This window comes from Bombus bifarius, unplaced genomic scaffold (genome assembly GCF_011952205.1).
Source record: "Bombus bifarius isolate JDL3187 unplaced genomic scaffold, Bbif_JDL3187 scf7180000008526, whole genome shotgun sequence".
NCBI classification, from domain to species: domain Eukaryota; kingdom Metazoa; phylum Arthropoda; class Insecta; order Hymenoptera; family Apidae; genus Bombus; species Bombus bifarius.
Genome location: NW_022884708.1, coordinates 32,739 through 52,380, shown reverse-complemented (window position 1 = coordinate 52,380; position 19,642 = coordinate 32,739). Strand labels below are relative to the sequence as shown.

The 19,642-nt window shown below is 34.2% G+C and overlaps 1 protein-coding gene across 3 annotated transcripts; it reads right to left on the bottom strand.

The window, feature by feature from the left end:
* Positions 1-677: 677 nt before the first annotated feature.
* LOC117213213 (trans-1,2-dihydrobenzene-1,2-diol dehydrogenase-like) lies at positions 678-19,588 on the bottom strand. Of its 3 annotated transcripts, none has more exons than XM_033458576.1 (5): positions 19,401-19,588; positions 12,618-12,819; positions 11,666-11,957; positions 9,452-9,849; positions 678-948 (listed from the first exon to the last, which is right to left on the bottom strand). In XM_033458576.1, the coding sequence occupies exons 2-5, from the start codon at positions 12,817-12,819 to the stop codon at positions 845-847; spliced, it is 996 nt and encodes a 331-aa protein (XP_033314467.1). In that variant the 5' UTR covers positions 19,401-19,588; the 3' UTR covers positions 678-844. The 3 variants fall into 3 exon arrangements, with proteins under 3 accessions (XP_033314467.1, XP_033314466.1, XP_033314468.1); XM_033458575.1 differs by lacking the exon at positions 19,401-19,588 and adding an exon at positions 19,087-19,247; XM_033458577.1 differs by lacking the exon at positions 19,401-19,588 and adding an exon at positions 19,190-19,208.
* Positions 19,589-19,642: the final 54 nt, after the last annotated feature.

Sequence of the window (19,642 nt, the reverse complement as noted above, 5' to 3'; positions counted from 1 at the left end):
ACTATTCTTCGGATTCTATATTTTTGTAATAAACTAATGTAAAATGTTAGCTTAAATAGTAATGGAACTTTTACAGTATTTTTAGAGAACTATAGTATTGTGGCGGCACTCGACCACAAAATACCGCCACTCGACACTAACTTTTACCGGATGACGGTAGCGCAGTGGTTAGCGCCTTAGGTTACGAACGTTCGGGACCCGGGTTCGAATCCCGGCGACCGGAGTCCGATTTTTCTTCCACGCATCTAAATTAGAAAAAAAACAGCAGTACCCCAGCAGCGATATCTACAACCAGCAGCTACAATCATCACGGACAACACGCAGTATTTTAAGAGAAATATTTTAAAGAACGATCAGGTCGCGACACATAATTCGTTCAGGTTTAGCCTCTACATGACAAGAAAATGAAAAACATCCAATGAAAAAAGATACGAATTTGAGTTCCACAGTAAAGGATCATTTTGCAGAATATTCTTTTGATAGATCTCCATCGATTTGAAGACGTAAAATTCAGCTATGATAGTCGTGACCAATATTTTCTTACGTTCTATACTGTTTGTAGTTATATTCTATGTATGTTTTGTACAGGGCAAACAGCTTTTATCCACAATTAAAGGTCTATTGCAGTATTTTCCAAATACATCATGAAATGAATATACGAGTGAAAACAAAATACATTAGCGATGCATAAATTGTTTACTTATTCTTAATACAGAGCACATCTTACATATACATATATGTGTATATAAAAGACAGCTTCTCTGAAGTTCTGATATGAATTAATGTAATTACACATTATTTAGTATATTTAACTACGTTGAAATTATTTCGTCTATGATAAGGTTTAATCTTCAAGATATGTAACTCCAACTTGCCTTCGAATTTCGTCCTCTAATTGTGCAACTAATAAAGAAACATTGTGCGGTACTTTAGAGCTTTCGGTTACACCTAAAACGGAACAAACCAAGTTAGTAATAATAAACATAGATATGTACAGGTTGCAAAAAAGTTATTTTCTGTGGCTTTGGCAGGTGATTCTATAGATCTGCAAATACAAGATAGCTGAGAAATTTACCTTAACTTTGAAAATCAAGACCAAATTTTTTTTCGCATTGTATTCTATTCATTGTGAAAATTAAAAGTCTTAAAGGAACCATGGATCACAAATCAAACGTTCTCTTGAAAAAAAATGTTAGAATTTCATTAATTTTATATATGTATGTACAAGTGCATATACATATATACATGTATATACACATATACATATAAAGTGACATGGTAATCATAGTACAATCTGATAGGGAGGGACTCGACGAGAAGAAATAAGGAAAAAATTTGGTATAATATTTTTTATCGGAAGCTTCATTTTCGAGAGAATCTACTTTGAACATTTCAACAGTATACTTTTTTATTTATTGATCTTAGTCCGTGCCTTTCGGCTTTGGACGACTTCCAGATTACATTTCTTACATTGTCTTTACTTATATTTAACACTTATCCTTCTTTGGCTTTTGCTTCCTTGCTGTGCTCCCTCCCTGTCGTTCCTCCCCCTCTTCTGCTGCTCTTCTCTTCACTATTATCGCTTTCAGTTCTGCCAGTCCTTCTCCAGTCTCCTTCAGCACTTCTCCCATGTTCCTTGCTCCTCCTGTAATCTCGCATTCCTCTACTACGTGCTTCAGGTCCTTCTCTCCTTTTTTGCATAATCTGCATCCTCTTTCTCCCTCCTCGTTCCAGTGTTCTCTTGCCCTGGTTTCGTTACCACATCTGAATCTTGCTACCATACTTCTGTCCTCCCATTTCATCTTTCCTTCAAGGTACTTTGGTAGTCCTTCTTTCGCCATGTTTCTGTAGTGTATGTTGTATTTAGATTCCCTTATTCTTTTCTCCCTCTCCTCTGTTTCTCTTTTCCTTCTTTCTTCTATGATCTGGTTCGCTGTCATCCTTTCTTGTCTATCTCCTGCCTCTCCTTGAGTCCTTCCCTCTCTCGCCTCTTCTAGCCTCATCTTTCTTTTACTTGCTCTTTTCCCTTCTTGGCCCTTTCCCCAATTCCTTTCTCTCTCCATTATACATTCCTTCACTAATTCCTTCTTCGATTCCAAGGCTTTTTCCTCATACCTTACTGCTCTTTTCTATGCTTCTCGTCGCTCCCGTTTTTTTGCAGTATGTACCCTAAATACCTAATTTCATCCACTTCTTTTAGTTCTTGTTCCCCCCCCATTTCCATTTCCTTTGCCTCCTCTTGTTCCTTCTCTTTTCAAACACTATTACTTTCGTCTTTTCGGTGCTCAGTTCCAGTTCCACTTCCTCTAGGAATGTCTTAAATCTCTTCATCATTTCCTTTAACTCCTCTTCTCTGTCCGCTATCAATACAATGTCATCCGCGTATGATAATGACCATACCTTCCTGTCTCCTACCACTATGCCTCCTACTTGCCCTTTCCTCATTTCCTCTTCCAGCCCTGCCACATAGATGTTAAATAATGTCGGGCTCAGCGGGCACCCTTGTCTCACTCCCCTCGCCGTCCAAAACTCTTCTGTGTTGTTGTTCCTGATCCTCACTACGTTCTTTGTCTCCTCGTATATCTCCTCTATCCTTCTGGTTAACTTCTCGTTCACCCCCATTCTCCTCATTATCTCTCCCAGTTTCTTCCTGTCAACCCTATCGAACGCTGACTTTAGATCCACGAAGCATGCAGATTGCTTCCCTCTTTCCCCGCTCAATTGTTTATCTATTATATGGTTCAGTACGTACACTGCGTCTATCACTCCTCTTCCTTTCCTAAACCCGAATTGCCTCTCTACCAGCTTGTCTTCGATTTCCACCTTCAGCCGCTCGTCTAGAATTCCTGCATAGATCTTATATGCCGTGTCCATTAGCGTGACCCCTCTGTAGCTCTTCACTGCCCCCTTGTCCTTCTTCTTGCAAATCGGACATATCACGCCTTTTCTCCAGTCTTCGGGTATCCCCTTTCCATTCCAAATTTTTCCTAACATCACCCATAATGCCTCCCCCACTTCCTTCGGCACATACTTCCATACCTCGTTTTCCAAGCCATCTTCTCCCGTTGCTTTTTTCTCTTTCAATTTTCTTATTTGGAGTATTACCTCTTCCTTTTCTATGTTGTCTTCTCTCTCCTCCTTTGATTCCTCCTCCTCTCTCCGCACTGCTGTTCTTCTGTCCTCTTTGCTTTCTGTCCCCTCTAACGTTTCCATACAATGATTTTTCCACTCCTCTTCCCTTATCTCCTCGTCTACAACCTCTCTTCTTCTCCTATATTTGTTTATGTATTTCCATGCTTCTTGCTCTGTTTTGATCTTGTTGATTTTCTCCATCTCTTCTCCTCTTCTCTCTCTCTATCTCTTCTTCTTCTCTATGAATTCTTCTCTGCTGCATTTTCCTTTTCTAAATTTTGTCATTTTCATTCTTATCTCCCTTTTGCTTTCTTTCCACTCCTTGTCGTACCACATCTTTTCTCCTATGCTCCATTTCCTTATCCTTACTCTTTTCTTTGGTATTGCCTCGTTTATCTTCTTCTTAATTTCTGCCCACATTTCCTCTACTGTTCTTCCCCTGCTTGCCCAGTCTTTGCACTCCTCTAAATATCTTCCCACACTTTCTTTTGTCCATTCCCTTCTCTCCTTCTCTTCCTCTTTTCTTTCCTCATCTCTTTGTAACTCTAGTCCCTCTATTTCTGTTTCCAACGGCAACGGACTCTACTCTTTTTCCTACCTTCATGTCTGTTATTTCCTCTGTCGCTTCCTGGTTGCCAATCACGTAGTCTATTACTAATTTTCCCCTCTTCCCACATAGGTCCACTCGTCTCCTTCTTTGTCTCGACCGTTAATTATCGTCCAGCCTCTTTCATTCAGCAACCTTAGCAGCATTCTTCCTTCCGTATTTATTGTCTTGTCTTTTGATCTCCTGCTCTTTTCTTTTCCTCGTTCCTCAGCTCCCTCTTCTCCCGTTCTTGCATTCCAGTCTCCTCCTATGATCGTCACTTCCTCTTCCCTCCCCTCTACTCTTTCCTCCATTTCTTTCCATGTCCTTTTCTTGTTCCGGTTATACACCACCACTATTCTATATGTCTTCTCCTTGTACCTTATTTCTCTTTCTACTATGTCGTCACCTATTTCCTTATACTCTATTTCCCTCAGATTTTTGTTTACGCCTGTTATTATACCCCCTTTTGCCCTTCCCTTTCTCCATTCTCTCCTTGCTGCCCTGCATTTCCAGTCGTACTTCTTGGGCAGTCTATGCTTTACCCTTTCCTTCTCTTCCTCTTCCTTCTCTCCCTTTCTATCCTGTCTTGCTCTTCCTCAAACCTCCTGATTCTGTCCTCCAATTCTTTCTTCTCCCTTTTCCATCTCTCCCACTCGCTGTCCCATCTTTCTCTTTTTGTCCCTCTCTCTTTCCTCCATCTCTCTCTCTCTTCTTCTCTTTCCTTTTCCCATCTTTTCCTCTCCTCCTCCTTCTCCTTCTTCCACCTCTCCCTCTCCTCTTCTCGTTCCTTTTCCCTTCTTTCTCTCTCCACTTTTCTGTCCCTCCTCATCTCCTCTACTAGCTCTACTATCACCTCCAGCCCCCTCTCTATTTTCTCCATCCTCTCGTCCCATGCTTCTTTGCCGCTCTCTCTCTCTTTATTGCCTCCTTCTCTGTCACGCTGTACCTTTCCAGCGTGTTTCTGCGATCTTCCTTCTCTCTCTCCTTGTCCGTCATCCTCGGTCTGCTTCTTGTCGCCATCTATCTTCTTTTTGACCAATTAGCTTTGTACTTTCGTCCACCTAACCTCTTCTTTCCTAGCTTTATGTTTCACACTTTCTCCTGTCTTTTTGTCACTTTTTTCTTATACTTTGTCTACCCTCGCTTCGCGCTTTCCCCCTTTCTTTGCCTTCTTCTTCCCCCTATGTCTTCCTTCTCCTTTTCCCCTTCACTTCTCACTTTTTCACAGCGCTTACTACCCACGTGTTACCTTCGCCCGCGTCCAAACTGGAAGTCCAACAGTATACTTAAATTTGGTTAATCTTGGACTGAAAAAGAATAAACAGTCGATAAAAAATTAAATGGCATTTGAAATAAGTAAAAAATGTAAAGTAGCATTTTTTCATAAGAGGCTTCGTTTCCGAGAAAATAAATGTACCATGCGCTCCTACCGGACTAATATGTAATTAAACATGTTTAAAGTTTATTTTTTTGAAAACAAGTCCTTAAACGGAAAAATGTTATCCTACATTTTTAACTTATTCTCTTCGTGGAATATTTTCTTCTCAGCCTTCTTTTGATATGAATTTTGCATGTTTCAGCAGCCAACTGGTTTGGGTGTGTTGCAATTCTTTCTTTGTATCTCTTTGCATATCTGCCGATTTCTTCTTTGATCATTGATATTTTTAAGTCTTTACGTAAATCCTTGTTTCTGACATACCATGGGGCGTTGACTATTGTCCTGAGTATTTTCGATTAGCGACTCTAATTGATAAATTAGATTCTATGTGGCTCATTGCTGCTGCCTCCATAGTGGTATTCCGTACGTAAAAATTGGTTTTATTATCGTTTTGTAAATTTTTAGTTTATTTTCCATGCTGAGGTTAGAGTTTCAAGTAGTTAATCAGTACATCTGTCCTCTTTTTATCCGTATTTTGTCTATAATTGATTTAGTATGCTACTTCCATGTAAGTTGTATCTCTAAGTGAAGTCCTAGATATTTAACTTGCTTTGTTTGTCTTATGTGCGTGCCATTCAGTTGGATATTTGGTGGTTTCTGTTTTCGTAGTGTAAATGTAATATGGTTGCATTTACTGGGGTTTGCTTTTGTTTGTTTATTTTGCAGCCATTTTTATATTTTTGTGATATGTAACTGCTGTTTCTGAATTAGTGTGCCTGACTAGTACAACCGTGTCGTCCGCGAATGTCAGTATTTTGCTGTTGGTATGTTGCCCGTGTATAGTGTGTATAATATTGGCCCTAAGACGCTTCCTTGCTGTACCCTTGCCTCGATTCTTTAACTTCAGAATATGTGTCTTTAATTTTTACTACGAAGGTTCTGTTGCTTAAGTAAGATTTAATTAAATGGTATATCTGCTCCGGGAATTTTTTACTGATTGATTGAAGTAGACTTTCATGGTTCATTTTGTCAAATGCTTTCTCGATATCCATGAAGAGGGCTGTCCAGTATTGTTTCTTTTCTATTGCTAGTAAAATTTCGTTGTCCAGCTTGTGCATATGCTCTATCATGGAATGTTTGTTTCTGAATCCAAATTGGTAATCTGCTATTAACTTTTCTTTCTCTATTGTTAGTTTTAGGCGGTCGTCTATTATTTTCTCTAGTATTTTGGAAAACGTACGAAGTAGTGATGTTAGCCTGTAAGATGCAATTTGGTGTGGGTTTTTGCCTGGCTTAGATAACATTATGATCTGTGCTAGTTTCCGTAGATTAGGACATTATTGAGTTCTTAATATTGCATTGAATATTATTGTCATTAATCGTATTGCTTTTAGGGGAAGATTTTTTGAAGGTTTAAACTTTGATTATGTTGATTAATGGTGCTTTATTGTTTTTTGTTTTCTTCATTATGATTCTAATTTCTACTGCTGTTGTATTAGGTATGGTATAGTGCATGTCAGTTGAGGTGCTAGTGTTTTGCACATCTCAGTCTGTATGATAGTTGGGGCTACTGTTGTTAATATTGTGTAGAGGAAATGTGTTACAAAGGTGGTTGGAAAATTCTTCAGCTTGCTCTTAGTTGCTTCTGGCTCATGTGTTGTCTGTAAGTTCCAGATCATTGTTTTGTTCTACAGTTGGATCAGTTCCGTGGGTCATTTCAGTTCAGGTGGACAGAGTAAATCCATTGAACAATTAAAATGATGGATTTAATATGCTTTCCCTTGTCAACAATCAATGCGTAATCTTGGGAGAAGACTTGGCCAGAATATAAAATGTAGAAATTTAAATGTGAGCCTGGTTCTATTTAAACAACAGTGATGATCATGTAGAAGTTGACACGCAGGTATAGCTATTACAGATTCAAAAAAAAGAAAAAAAGAAGAAATGGGATATCGAATGGTATATCTGGAATTTATATACGACAATAGTATATAATATATAATTTTATATGCATGTAGTATCGTAAGCCGCGCTTAGCGTTGTAGATGTCGCTGCTGGGTACGGCCGTTTTTTCTTTTTCTTTTTTTGTATCGTGAAAGAAAAATCGGACTCCGGTCGCCGGGATTCCAACCAGGGTTTCGAACGTTCGTAACCTAAGGCACTAACCACTGCGTTGCCGTTGTCCGACACTAGTTAGTGTCGAGTGGTGGTATTTGCTATCGAGTGCTACCACAGGCCTTTCTTCCACGATACTACATACATATGTTTTATATAGAATTAATGAAACTTCAATATTTTTGTCCAATAGAACTGTTGAGTTGGAGCCCATGGTTCCTCTGAGACTTTTGTGCTACATGATAAGTAAAAGTACGATGCAACAAGAAGATTTGGAATGACATTTCAAGATCAGGATCAAATTCAATGTTGCGACTATTTTTTTGATGATCTCCATCGATTCAAAGCTGTAGAATCACCTGCTAAAGTCTTGACAATTGATCTTATATTCTGTACTTTGGTCTGCTTTAATTAAAATTAAATAGACAATGTAATATAAGTTATACGATACAATTAGATTAATGTATGTAAACATTGGTAACACCGATCATTTATGGAACGTAACTCGTAATATTAGTAATAATTCTATATAAATGTTGCCATATGGTTCTTTTCTATATATATATATATATGGCCATAACATGTATCTTAGAAGTTATCATATTCATGCAAGAATATTACTCTTAATAAAAAAAACTAATTTTTCATTAATGAAATCAAATTGACGTAATGCATGAAAATGGACGGACAATTGAAAAATGAAATAAGTCCACAGTAATAAAAATACACAGTGTCCCAATACAAGTTAAATTTCGAGGTGGACATAGTTTGGTTTTAGCAGTTTTCTTGCAGGGGGGAGTGCAAAGGATAAATGAAAACTAAGTCAATTTTTTTTAATAGAACTATATATATGATTATTTTAATATGTTAATCGATTTTACTTGGCATCCCCATAAAAAGCTATTAACCTATTTATATATATCGAAAAGCCATTAGTTTAGCACATATATTTCAATGTTTATTTTGTACATAAAATATTATCGCATGATAGATGAGGAAAACAAATAAAGAGTGTGTTACAACTTGCCCTGTCTTTCGTACGATTAATTTTACAAAATAAAAGTTAAAATATTTGTTAAACCAATGATTTTTTGACATAAATAAGTTAATAACTTATTATTATTTAATTATTACCAAACATATTAATATACTAATATACAATACATTTGTAATATATAATATATATATTTCATTTATAGTTCCATTTAAAAGAAATTGAGTTGACTTTGACTAGTGCATAGTTTCATTTCAAAAAAATATTGATAATAAAATCTACAAAAATGTTTTAAACGATTTTCGCATTTTTGAGTGAGTAAAAAACAAAAAAATAATTTCTACCGTGTATGTTGTGTAACGCTTAAAGTAATGGAACAAGTGCGCGTAGGTGTGTGTGTCATGTTGAGTGCTGAAGATTATAGCATATTTATGGAAAAACTGTCAATTATGTGATGCAACAAATTTTTTTCGGAAGCAACTAATAACAAAAGAGAATCTTTTCGTAAGTGTGACATTATCGTCATCGGCACTTGAATTTAATTGCTATCTTGGCTCTGGTAAATCTAGCTAGTAAATATAGCTAGTAAAGAATTTTTTCTTTAGGTAGCAAGTCTAGTTTAAGAAAAATATCGCCTACAAAATCAGTTACGTAACTGGAACGAACTATATTTTCTTTTTTTTTTTACTTGAAGTTAAAAAAGAATGTCAATAGTAAAAGATGAATACTCTAAGAAGGACTATATTTTTCAGATGTTTGTTTAGGATGGATCATTCTACAAAGATCATCTAATGCACATCGCAAATTTAAATTCGCGTTGATCACTGTAATATCTCTTGTTCTTGTTTAACCATTCCATTGCTATAAGACATAGGGCACATATAATGCATATAAGACATTCGATACTTGTATCTTATATCAAAAATGCTACCGCAGCTGGTTTATACAGAGGTACAATGCAATTGATGATGCGCCTGATTTAATAATATGTAATTAAAAATTCTAAAACAGAATCATAATATTCTTACAAACTTGCAACTACATAAGAATGCTCATTTTGAGGTAAAGGAGTTACGGATACCGCTGAAACAGATTGTACTGTTTCATATTTTTCGATTAGTAAAGATTAAGTGGCATTCAAACGATTCAAATGTTTTTGTTGTTTGGTTAAAGTGAATATTAATTAATTGGTAATTTGTGAATAATACTTTGAATTTAAAGAAAATGTCAAAACATGCAGTACCTGCTAAAATGCAATTGCGAACTTCATTAGCTTCATAAACAAATCCAACGCTGTTAATAAAATTAAACTTATATTCAGTTTCAGGAAGTGGTATATTTATTTTACCACTTGGCAATTCTAGTGTTGTAGGGCACCAAAAGTTCGGAACTTTTATCATTCCTTTTGTACCAATGATGTAAGCTTCATTCGGTAAATCAACTAGACAGTGAGTAATAATGGTTGCAGTACGGTTTCCTTTGTAAAGAAAGGTAGTAGATACAGATTGATCAACTCCCTCTTCATTTAAGCACCCAGCAGCTTGTACAGTATGAGGTATTTCATTATTAAATATTAAACAAGCAAATTGTATTCCATACACGCCCAAGTCCAATACGGTACCTCCTCCTAGACTTTTAATGCTAAACAGAATAACGTATCTTTTAATATAATAAGTTTGACTTAAATATGTAATGCACTATCCAATGTATTATGCATTTAATAAAAATTAACAGATTTGAGCATACTGCTTAGAATAAAGAATTAATGGATGTTACAGATACACAGAAATTAAATTGCAGTCGTTAATACACAACACATTATAAATGTAGGAAGTTTGATGCTGAGTCATTTACCTATAGAAGTATTTTGAAAACGTCAAAAACGCGGAATACAAGAAGGCGAAGTAAATTGTATAAAATATGATTTATCGTATCGATTTCAATATACCGATATAGAGGGTATATCTCGTAAGATTTTTTTTTTATTTAATTTGCACTTTACAATTTGTCCAGCTGGACATTCGGTAAATTTTATCCTGTGAGAATGACCAGTATTTTTCAAGCATTTCCGATAATTTCACAAAGAAGTGTTTTAAATAAAAGTTAATCAATTTTTGGTTTACTACACATTTGGATATTAAAAATTTCTGACAAATTATTGTTTAATAAAAGGTCAATGTGACCTTGACTTTTTTAAGTGGCATCATATACAATATTATACAGGGTGATTGGTAACTGGTGGTACGAGTGGAAAGGAGGTGATTCTACGCGAAAAAGAAGTCGAAAATATAGAATAAAAATTTTTTTTTTCTTTTTTTAATTTTTCCATCGGAACAACGATCTACAGTGAGATCCGTTATAACGTACCGCACGCGTACCGAGCGAAAATTCAAAGTCGATTTTCTCGAAAGCAAAGCCTCAAACGAAAAATTTTTATATATATATTGTTGAAATCAGTTTTCATTCTTATTAAAATCATCCAGATCAATTTTGTGCATAATTTCGTGTATATTACATAGAGTTCAGTAGTAGTTTTAAGAATATATGTACGTGAAAAATGGTAATGCAAGACCATATTTGGAGATTTATTTGGATAGATGTGGAAACGGAGAGATGCAGAACGATAGTAAATGAGATATCGATACTGAACATCAACTTAATGCATATGCACCAATCATATTGTACTGGATGTACTTGGATGCACATACATGCATACTAAGATACTGCCCATGTATCGTTCAATTTAAGGATCCCTGTGCATCTCGCTGCTTAGTCTGACTTACTTTCGTTCGTGCGTGTAGAGATATTTTGGCCGATTTTTAATTGTCAATAACTAAAAAACAAAGCCGGAAACGCAATTTCTAAATTTTTATTTTTTGTTTTATTTTGGTTTCAAGAATCACCCCTTAAATTTCCTTTCACCTGTACCTGAATACCCTGTATATAATTAATCGAAGTTTAGATAAGCGGGGACTTATAAATTTGTCTCATTACCTACTACTTTTCATGTACATCATAGGAAGTTACGTTCAAATTAATTTTCAATCAGATTAAGTTTCACACGGCAACGCTTCAGTTAATCGGGCATTAGTTAAAATGTTATTGCAATAAGTGATGTTCAGATAAATGGAGTTTTGTTGCAAAGAGTGTCTATTTTAAAAACGGTATCTGTGCCTTGAAGATTTGTAACAACGGTAATAATACTGTTTTCAGACTTTCCCTCAACTTTGGTTATGTATATCGACGACTGTTCTGACACACGAAAAGTCCATCTGTGTGCAGCTTTAATGTAAATAAAATAAAAACCTTTATATCCAACCTAGCAAATCTTAACATTAAAAACTGCCTCGGTAGTCACCATCTTTCTTATTTACATGCAGTACTGTGAATTATAATTTCATTCACAATTTTAATTTTAAAATGCATACAAAGGACAAAACAAACATCGTTTACGTACTTGAGTCGTTGAACATCTGGCATTCTAAATCCGAAGGATACAAGAACTTGATGAACATCTCCAATACTTCCGGATTCAATTTCTTTTTTAAGAGTTTCATATATAGGAAAGCATCTACTCCAAATACCTTCCATTAAGAACAACTTCTTCTCCTTTGCTAAATTTATCAACTCTGTTGTTTGCTTCAAATTCATAGTTAAAGGTTTTTCACATAAAACATGTTTTCCATGATTTAACATTAATTTTGCAATGTCGAAGTGTTGAGGATGTAACGTTCCAATATATACGACATCTGTAAACGTAAAAAAATACAAAACAATCGGGAAAATATGCTTAAAATTATGATGTATGGCATTTTTATATTTGAATAAGTTTCATAAAATATGGGTACTAATTTTCAATTTTCGGTAAAAATAATAGATTATAACAATTTTGTGTTATTTCACAAAAACTGACTATCGTATTTAGTTTTCGGTATTTCGGAGGTGTGTATCTGTAGAGTAAATTCGTATGCGAAGTTAGAAAGTGTCGAAGTGATGAAAAAACGAGTGGTAAAAGTTTTGCGTGTATAATTTCCTTGCCGAGTGGCGAGTATGTACAGTGTATAATCTACAGGGTGTATAAAAAGTATGTTTAAAAACCGTCATAGCGTGATTCTAAACATCTGGATCGGTGGAGATTTGTAATAAAATGTTTGTGCAAAATTGATCTGGAGCATGATTTTCAGGGCCAAATTTTTTTTTATTGTAACGTATTCCACTCATTATGAGGATAAGGAGTCCCAAAGGAACCATGGTATGGGTTACACTCAAGTGAGGAACTGAACGTGCATTCTCTTGCTTTCCAGAGGCAAGGAGAGTAAGGCGGATTTGTTAGATTCAATAACGTTCAAAAACGTTTATAAAAAGACTATCTCTATATTAATTCAACTTAAAAAAAACATGAAACATACCGATATTCTTGTCTTCCGCTAGCTCTACATAACTGTCGAACGCCTTTTTAATTTTATGTAAGCTAGAAAAGTTCTGTGCCCTTGATAATTCACGTGCTGCTACTGCAAGAACTACATGCTCAGATTCTGGCAATGTTCGTAAGCATGTTACAAAATCATGTGATATTTTTCCAGCACCTGCTATACCCCAATGAATAGACATCTGTAATAACGTAATTTTAAAAGAAGCTAATTATGTACTAAATAATATAATGGTAAACAATTATAAATTAACTTAAAGTTATAAATAGAAACATTGTTATTCTCTTATATATTAGAAATGATTGAGAATCAGCACATGCTTTCAATTGGTATGTTTTATTAATATATATATTAATATATATATAATAATATATAATAATATTATATATTAGAACACCGGAGTATCTGGAATTTTGGATAATCCCGCAATAGTGTACTCCAGGGTCTACTACAGCTGTAATTAAACAATTGTAGTTAGTTAATCCGATTGTAATCGTTCGAGACTAGTGATGGTGAGCTCTGGCTCGGGGCGACGGTCCGTCGCCCAACGTAGCCGCGGTCAACGGGACGGGCGCTTCGTCTAACAAAGGTATAGAGCGATAGTATGACCCTCATTAGGAGAAATACCCATAGAGGTACCTGACAGTAAAACATACGGCACGAGTATCACTTCGAGCCCAAGCCTACTGTCATAAATCTCGGGCAAACACAATCGGATTAAATCATAAATAACTACTTCTAAGCTTTATTATTTAAGTACAGCTATAATAAAAAATTTAGATTAAAGTATTGGGGGTCTTCCCAAAAATTCCAAAAGAAATGCCCCGATGTCCTTTTATCCCTGACATATACATATATATATGTATGTCGGAGATGAAAGGAAAACCGGAGCCTTCCCTTTGCAATTTTGAGGAAGCATTCTAATGCTTTAGCCTAGATTTTATCATAACTGTAATTAAGCAATTGTCATTTGTAATTGTTTGATATTTGTGAAAGCGAAAGTGGGTTCGAGGTGACAACTGGTCGCCGAACGTAGCCATGGTCACGGGATAAACGTTTTGCCTGACGAAGGTGTGGATCGGTTGTATTGTTCTCCCTAGAAATCACATAGAATTGTACTTTGGAGATGTCGATATAATGGGACACACGTTGTATTAGGAATCAAACTCCAGACAGAAACTGCCTAGTAACGGCGTTTGGATCTTTCTCGATGCTTCCAAAGAGTATACAACAAACTTTTGACAGAAACTGCCTAGCAACGACGATTGGAACCTTCTCGATGCCTCCAGCGAGCATATAACAAACAAATGCAGTCGTACAGCGAAAAAGATTTTCATCAGATATTCATTCGTGTGATCGCCTTGAAAAGTGATACATCGAGCAGTTTACCGAGTGTCTCAGCAATCGTATTTTTTTTGTGTTTAAAATTATTCTACGCATAGTAAAGAGTTATCCCGTTGACCGTGGATTCGTTTGAACCTAGGAACATTGTTAATAGCGTTAATTAAATTCATTATTCGTAAAACCTATCAATCGTTAATCTCATTATTCGTTAAATTTATTATTCGTAAGACATATTATTCGTTACTCTTATTATTCGTTAAACTTATTATTCTTTAATCTAATTATTAGTTAAACTTATCGTCTGTTAATCTTATCATTCATTAAACTCAATATTCATAATATTTTGTAAAATCTTGTATATTCGCGTAAATATAATCTCTGTCTCGTAAAACGATGACTTACTCAAACGAAGAATCGTTACGCGCCTTAAATCCTAATGTTAACCCGACATATATATATATATGTTTATATATATCACATTTAAAATATTCTCGAGATTATCAATGCGTCATTACATATTTATAATAATCTGTGATTCTTAATATACTGAAGTACATGTAGCGGCACATGAGTTAAAGGACAATTCAACTCATTTTGTTATTTTGCCTCGGGACACTGACGCAGCCTTGACGCATGAAACGTAATGATAAATAAACTCCAGGCAAAACAATGTCGCCGCTACATGCAACCGTCCAATAAAGACGAATTCGAATTTTCTGATTCTCCCCCGATCAGTATAAATAAATGGACGCGATCGCGAGCGAGCAGTTATTGTCCGAGAGATTATTCGAGTTATTATTCGAGTTAGTATCTCAGTATCTACGAGTATCTTTCTGTATCGACGAGCTATCTACCGAGTTATCTGGCGAGCATTTACTGAGTATTAATTAGCAATTTTACTTTGCGATGTATACTCTGTACGAGCCTCTCAGCGAATATAGTCTGTATACTAATTTAGTATTTTAAATATATTCGACGGTTACGACAACGATACCATCTCGGAATGAGTTAAAGTTTTGGCATTTTTAAAAGTTTTGGATAATTACAATTCATATTAACCTTTTATATCGTATTGCTATTATTTAAAATTGCAAACATCTCAACCATAATATCAAAGAATTTAATTATTCGACTGTTAAAATTGTCGTCGGAATAGATTTTTAAAAACATTTCTTGCAGTCTCACATATGCAGTTGTAAACGATTATTTAGTTTTATAAAGTATGGTTCGGGCGAATTATTATTATAACTGTGATCATATTTTTTATTTTACTTTTATTATTTTCTTCGCTATATCTTTTATTATTTTTTCCAGTATTTTATTACAAATAGATAAATTAGATTAATGAACAGAATCTGTTCAATTTCTGCGAAGATCCGCTGCAGCAGGTTTTCTTATATTTCTGTTGACAGTCCACTAACATAACCGAATAAAACTGATCCCATATCAACTCTGCAGCCTTTCTGTTCACAAAAGCTAATAGCAGAATCTGTTAATGCAGATTTGGCTAGTAGTGCAGTTGGTTTAATAGAGTAACGTTAGTCCTGAAGAATCACGGTGAAGTATATTATGTACGTTAAGTAATAAACAACAATGTTTTTATATAAATATTAGAATACATTAAAATATCAGAATTGTAGAATATTAGAATATAAGTTAGACTATACGTTATAATAAAGGCAATTTTTGAGTTTTAGAAAAAAATTCATATATAATTTATCATGTTTAAATGTTACATTTAGTCCCATTTAAAAAGATAGGAGTCGTCCGAAGATTCTAGAGATATTTTTACTTAAATAAGATATTTTTACTTCTAAAAACAAATAGGTTGAAGAATAATTGCGTATAAATATTTAAAGAAATATAACTCGTAAATACGAATATGTGTATATGTCGGAGAAAAGTCAGGAACAGGGTTGTGGGCGTTTGATAGACCTCCCTTGGAGTTGGCCATCGTTGTGTAATAACGAAGATACGGCCTGCTGCTACGAGTATGGACACTACCGATTCGACAATCAACAGCGGTGATTGGGCATTTGCGATGTTAGCGACGTTGGTCTTAGGTTCGATGACGAATCCGCGGTCAACGGGATGAAAGAGATACTTGCTCTAACTCAAACTCACTGATCGTCAGGCGCTGCTCTCTTCGTCGGTGGGATTTCAAGAAGGAATGAATCTTCGTCCCAATGATACCACAGAGGAAAACTATGATGGGGTGTGTCTAAGGACACGAGATCATCGGATCCGTCGGATATAGCCCTCGTTCCGGAAAATCTTAATTGCCGGAAAACCCCAGGTTTTATAGCGGGTCTTCGGGCTAACTGGACTTGTGCTGTGTACGTGCCTCAACATCAGGTATTCGTTGTCCGAAGGAACCGTTGGAATGTTTTACTGTCAAGTACCTCTATTGGTATTTCTTTTAATGAGGGTCATACTATAATTCCACACCTTTGCTAGGCGAAGCGCCCGTCCCGTTGACCGCGGCTACGTTCGGCGACTGATAGTCGCCTTGAGCCCAAGTTTATTATCACAAATCGCAAACAAGTACAATTGGGCAGGATGACGACAAATTGTTTAATTACGACTGTAAACTTTAATTGCAATTTTACGGATTTTCCCGAAGTTCCAGAGGGACGGCTCCGGCGTCCTTTCAACTCCGACATATACATTTAGTTATAAAATTAAATATCGCTAATTGTATATGTATAATAGAATAACTACATAAAATCTTGTCAATACCAATATTATAATAGATACGTATAAATATTCTTTTTTTATATGAGATTATTCATATAAAAGTTTATATAACCTAACCCCAATCTGGAAAACAATCATGGATTTCTATGACTACTGACAATTGAATATAAACAGAATTATGTGCATTTATCATTATTATGTTTGAAATCTATAACCAATTAGGATATAACACAAAAAATCATATAACAGAGGTCTTAAGAAAATATGTACTGTTCTTTTTATCTTCATACAATGTTTGCGTAAAAGATTTCAAGTAAAATTTTGTTACAAAACTGCATGTTACACTTTGTGTTTCTTAGGCTTTGGAACACATGAACACAACTTTTAAATTCATACAATAGACAATTATCAAGTTTAAGATTATGTCACATAAATTTAAAAAATATTAAATAGGATAAATGTTTTAAAATTTATGTAGATATTGTAGCTGTTGTAAGTATTATACAGGGTATTCCTCCAACTCTGTTCACTTCATTTTTATTGTTTCAAATAATAAGAGAAGAATAAGAATTATTTACAGAAAATTAGGAGGAAGATATACTTTGTTGTAATAGTTTCTTTGTAGGCGAAAAGGTAAAACGCTCTGTAGAATTTGTGTTCTGAGGGCAAATAACTTTTATGTTCGACTTCAATAGAATAGGGATTATATTGAAAATAATTCCTCATACATTTGAGTTTGTCGAATTTATTACTTGCATTGTGAAATATTTCTATTATATTTTGCAGTGTTACTGATATACTACCAAACAAAAGATCCGAAAATAACAATTGTAAGGTACGAGCAAGCCAAAAAATTGTGTTTCTGGTATGAAGAATATGTCTTTCACTTTGTCTTTAACTATATAACTATAACTATATGTCTATAACTTTCACAATGTCTCAATATCAATATTCTCGTAAGAATAACGCCAACAATCTAACAATGCTGTTTATAATAGTCACTATTTACTGTTTGTTTGTATCTAAAATATTAAACGTGTACTTATCTAAGCGAAGGTTGTACTAAATTACAAGCCTCATTATGATAAACAATATGTGTACATATACACATCTAAAAAACACTAATAAAATTAATCTTTCTGTAAAGAAAGATAGAAGGAATCTTAGTAACACTGAATTTTACAATTAATCTACTGAAGTACTATTATGTTAAGTATTCAACATTTTATGAAATTGGAATATAAGAAATTGGACATTTCACTTAAAAATGAAACTGACATGAAAGTCTTAAAAGGTCTTGAAAGGGCTCTGAGGATCTTTTGTATATGATATCACCATATATAAAAAAAAAATACATCGCCACCATATTAGGTCTGTTTTTAGAATCTAAATATATTTTATAACTAACTGTTTTCAGTTATTATAGTATTAAGAGATATTTCAGATAGATGAAGTTGGTATACATCTTTTATAATATCCTTTTGTAAGTTAGATTTAGGATACTCAGTAATTTGTTAAAGTATTTAAAGACGACCTCTAAATCTTTATTATACATTAAAATTGTAAAATAATATCATTCTTAATGGTTCGCTTAATAATGTTAATGTTAAAGTCCGATAGAAATCATTTGTAGTTATGTTTATTTAATGAAGCTTATCATTTTGTTAGGCCATAAATTTCTTAAATATACTATAGATATTTACACATATTAATAAGTCTGTAAGTAGTAGTCAGTCATATGAGGTTCTAAACATAGTTTCTTCTAAGTTACATATACAATTTTATAATCATATAGGAGATATACATTATATTGTATGCGTAAACAAATATTTTTAAGCCATTTCTTTACATAAGAGAGAATTTATTTTAGTATAACCAAAGAAAAAAATCTGAACATTTTTAAAATCTATATGATCGATTGTTTTCATAACCACTATTACTAATATTTATTACTAGTAATAGTAGTTAGCAATACTAATATTACCAACTACTACTACTAATACTTTGTGGTCGTGTGTTTTTTACATTAACAGCAGCAACACGGTAAAGTCCTAAGTTTCTATGTTATTCATTTCTGCTGGTTTTAAACAAGTCCACAGTAATTTTGTAAATAGGTAGATGTAAAATGGCAAATGATAATATTAATTAAAATTGTTTTACATATTGTTTTTGGAATATACAGTGAAAGATTCATCTAATTGGGAATTTGCCGTACGTATATACATAGATGCATATTTTTTTTCTTTTTTTTTATTTAATTTGTACTTTACAATTTGTCCAGTTGGACATTTGGTAAATTTTTCTAACCTAACATACATACATATGTATGCAATATCTATATAGATGTATATTTGAATATTATAATATGAATGATTTCTTATATGTATAAAATTAAATTATAACTTACAATTTTCATAAAAGGTGACCTTCACAGATATTTAAATTGTTGTCTGTTTTAGAACTTTAAGCACTACATATATACATAGAACACGAATGTGAAAACCACTAACCTTCAAATAACCTCTTTATGAGATATGGACGTCACAGCAGAAAGGAAGTTATCATAGTCAAGTCATCATTATCGTCTGGTCATAGATTAGAAGATAAAAAATATGTCATACTAACACAAGTATATAATAGAGGTTTATGTAATGGATGGAGTGTTTAAAATGTTCAATTTATTAATAGTAAATTTGATGGAAGTGCAGAAATGCTACCTACCTTTCCATTTCGATGATTTTTAGATATGTTCTAATACTTAAAATTTTGAACAACTGTGAAACTGCAATAAATATCTGTTATAACCGTAGATATATAAAGAGTTAGAGTACGCGAGTCATATAATCTTAAATTATCGTGTAAGTGGATGCGATATAGGAGTAGAAAGAACGCTACATAAAGATGTCTCATGTCCTTGTCTAATCAGGCATGACACTGACAATGCTTGTGTTGGCTATACACTG

Excerpts from the sequence above, each read along its gene's own strand:
- LOC117213213 (XM_033458575.1), bottom strand. Across the intron at positions 11,958-12,617 it reads AGCGGAAGACAAGAATATCG|ATGTCGTATATATTGGAACG; the intron begins GTATGTTTCATG and ends TTACGTTTACAG. Across the intron at positions 9,850-11,665 it reads CCAGATGTTCAACGACTCAA|CATTAAAAGTCTAGGAGGAG; the intron begins GTACGTAAACGA and ends TATTCTGTTTAG.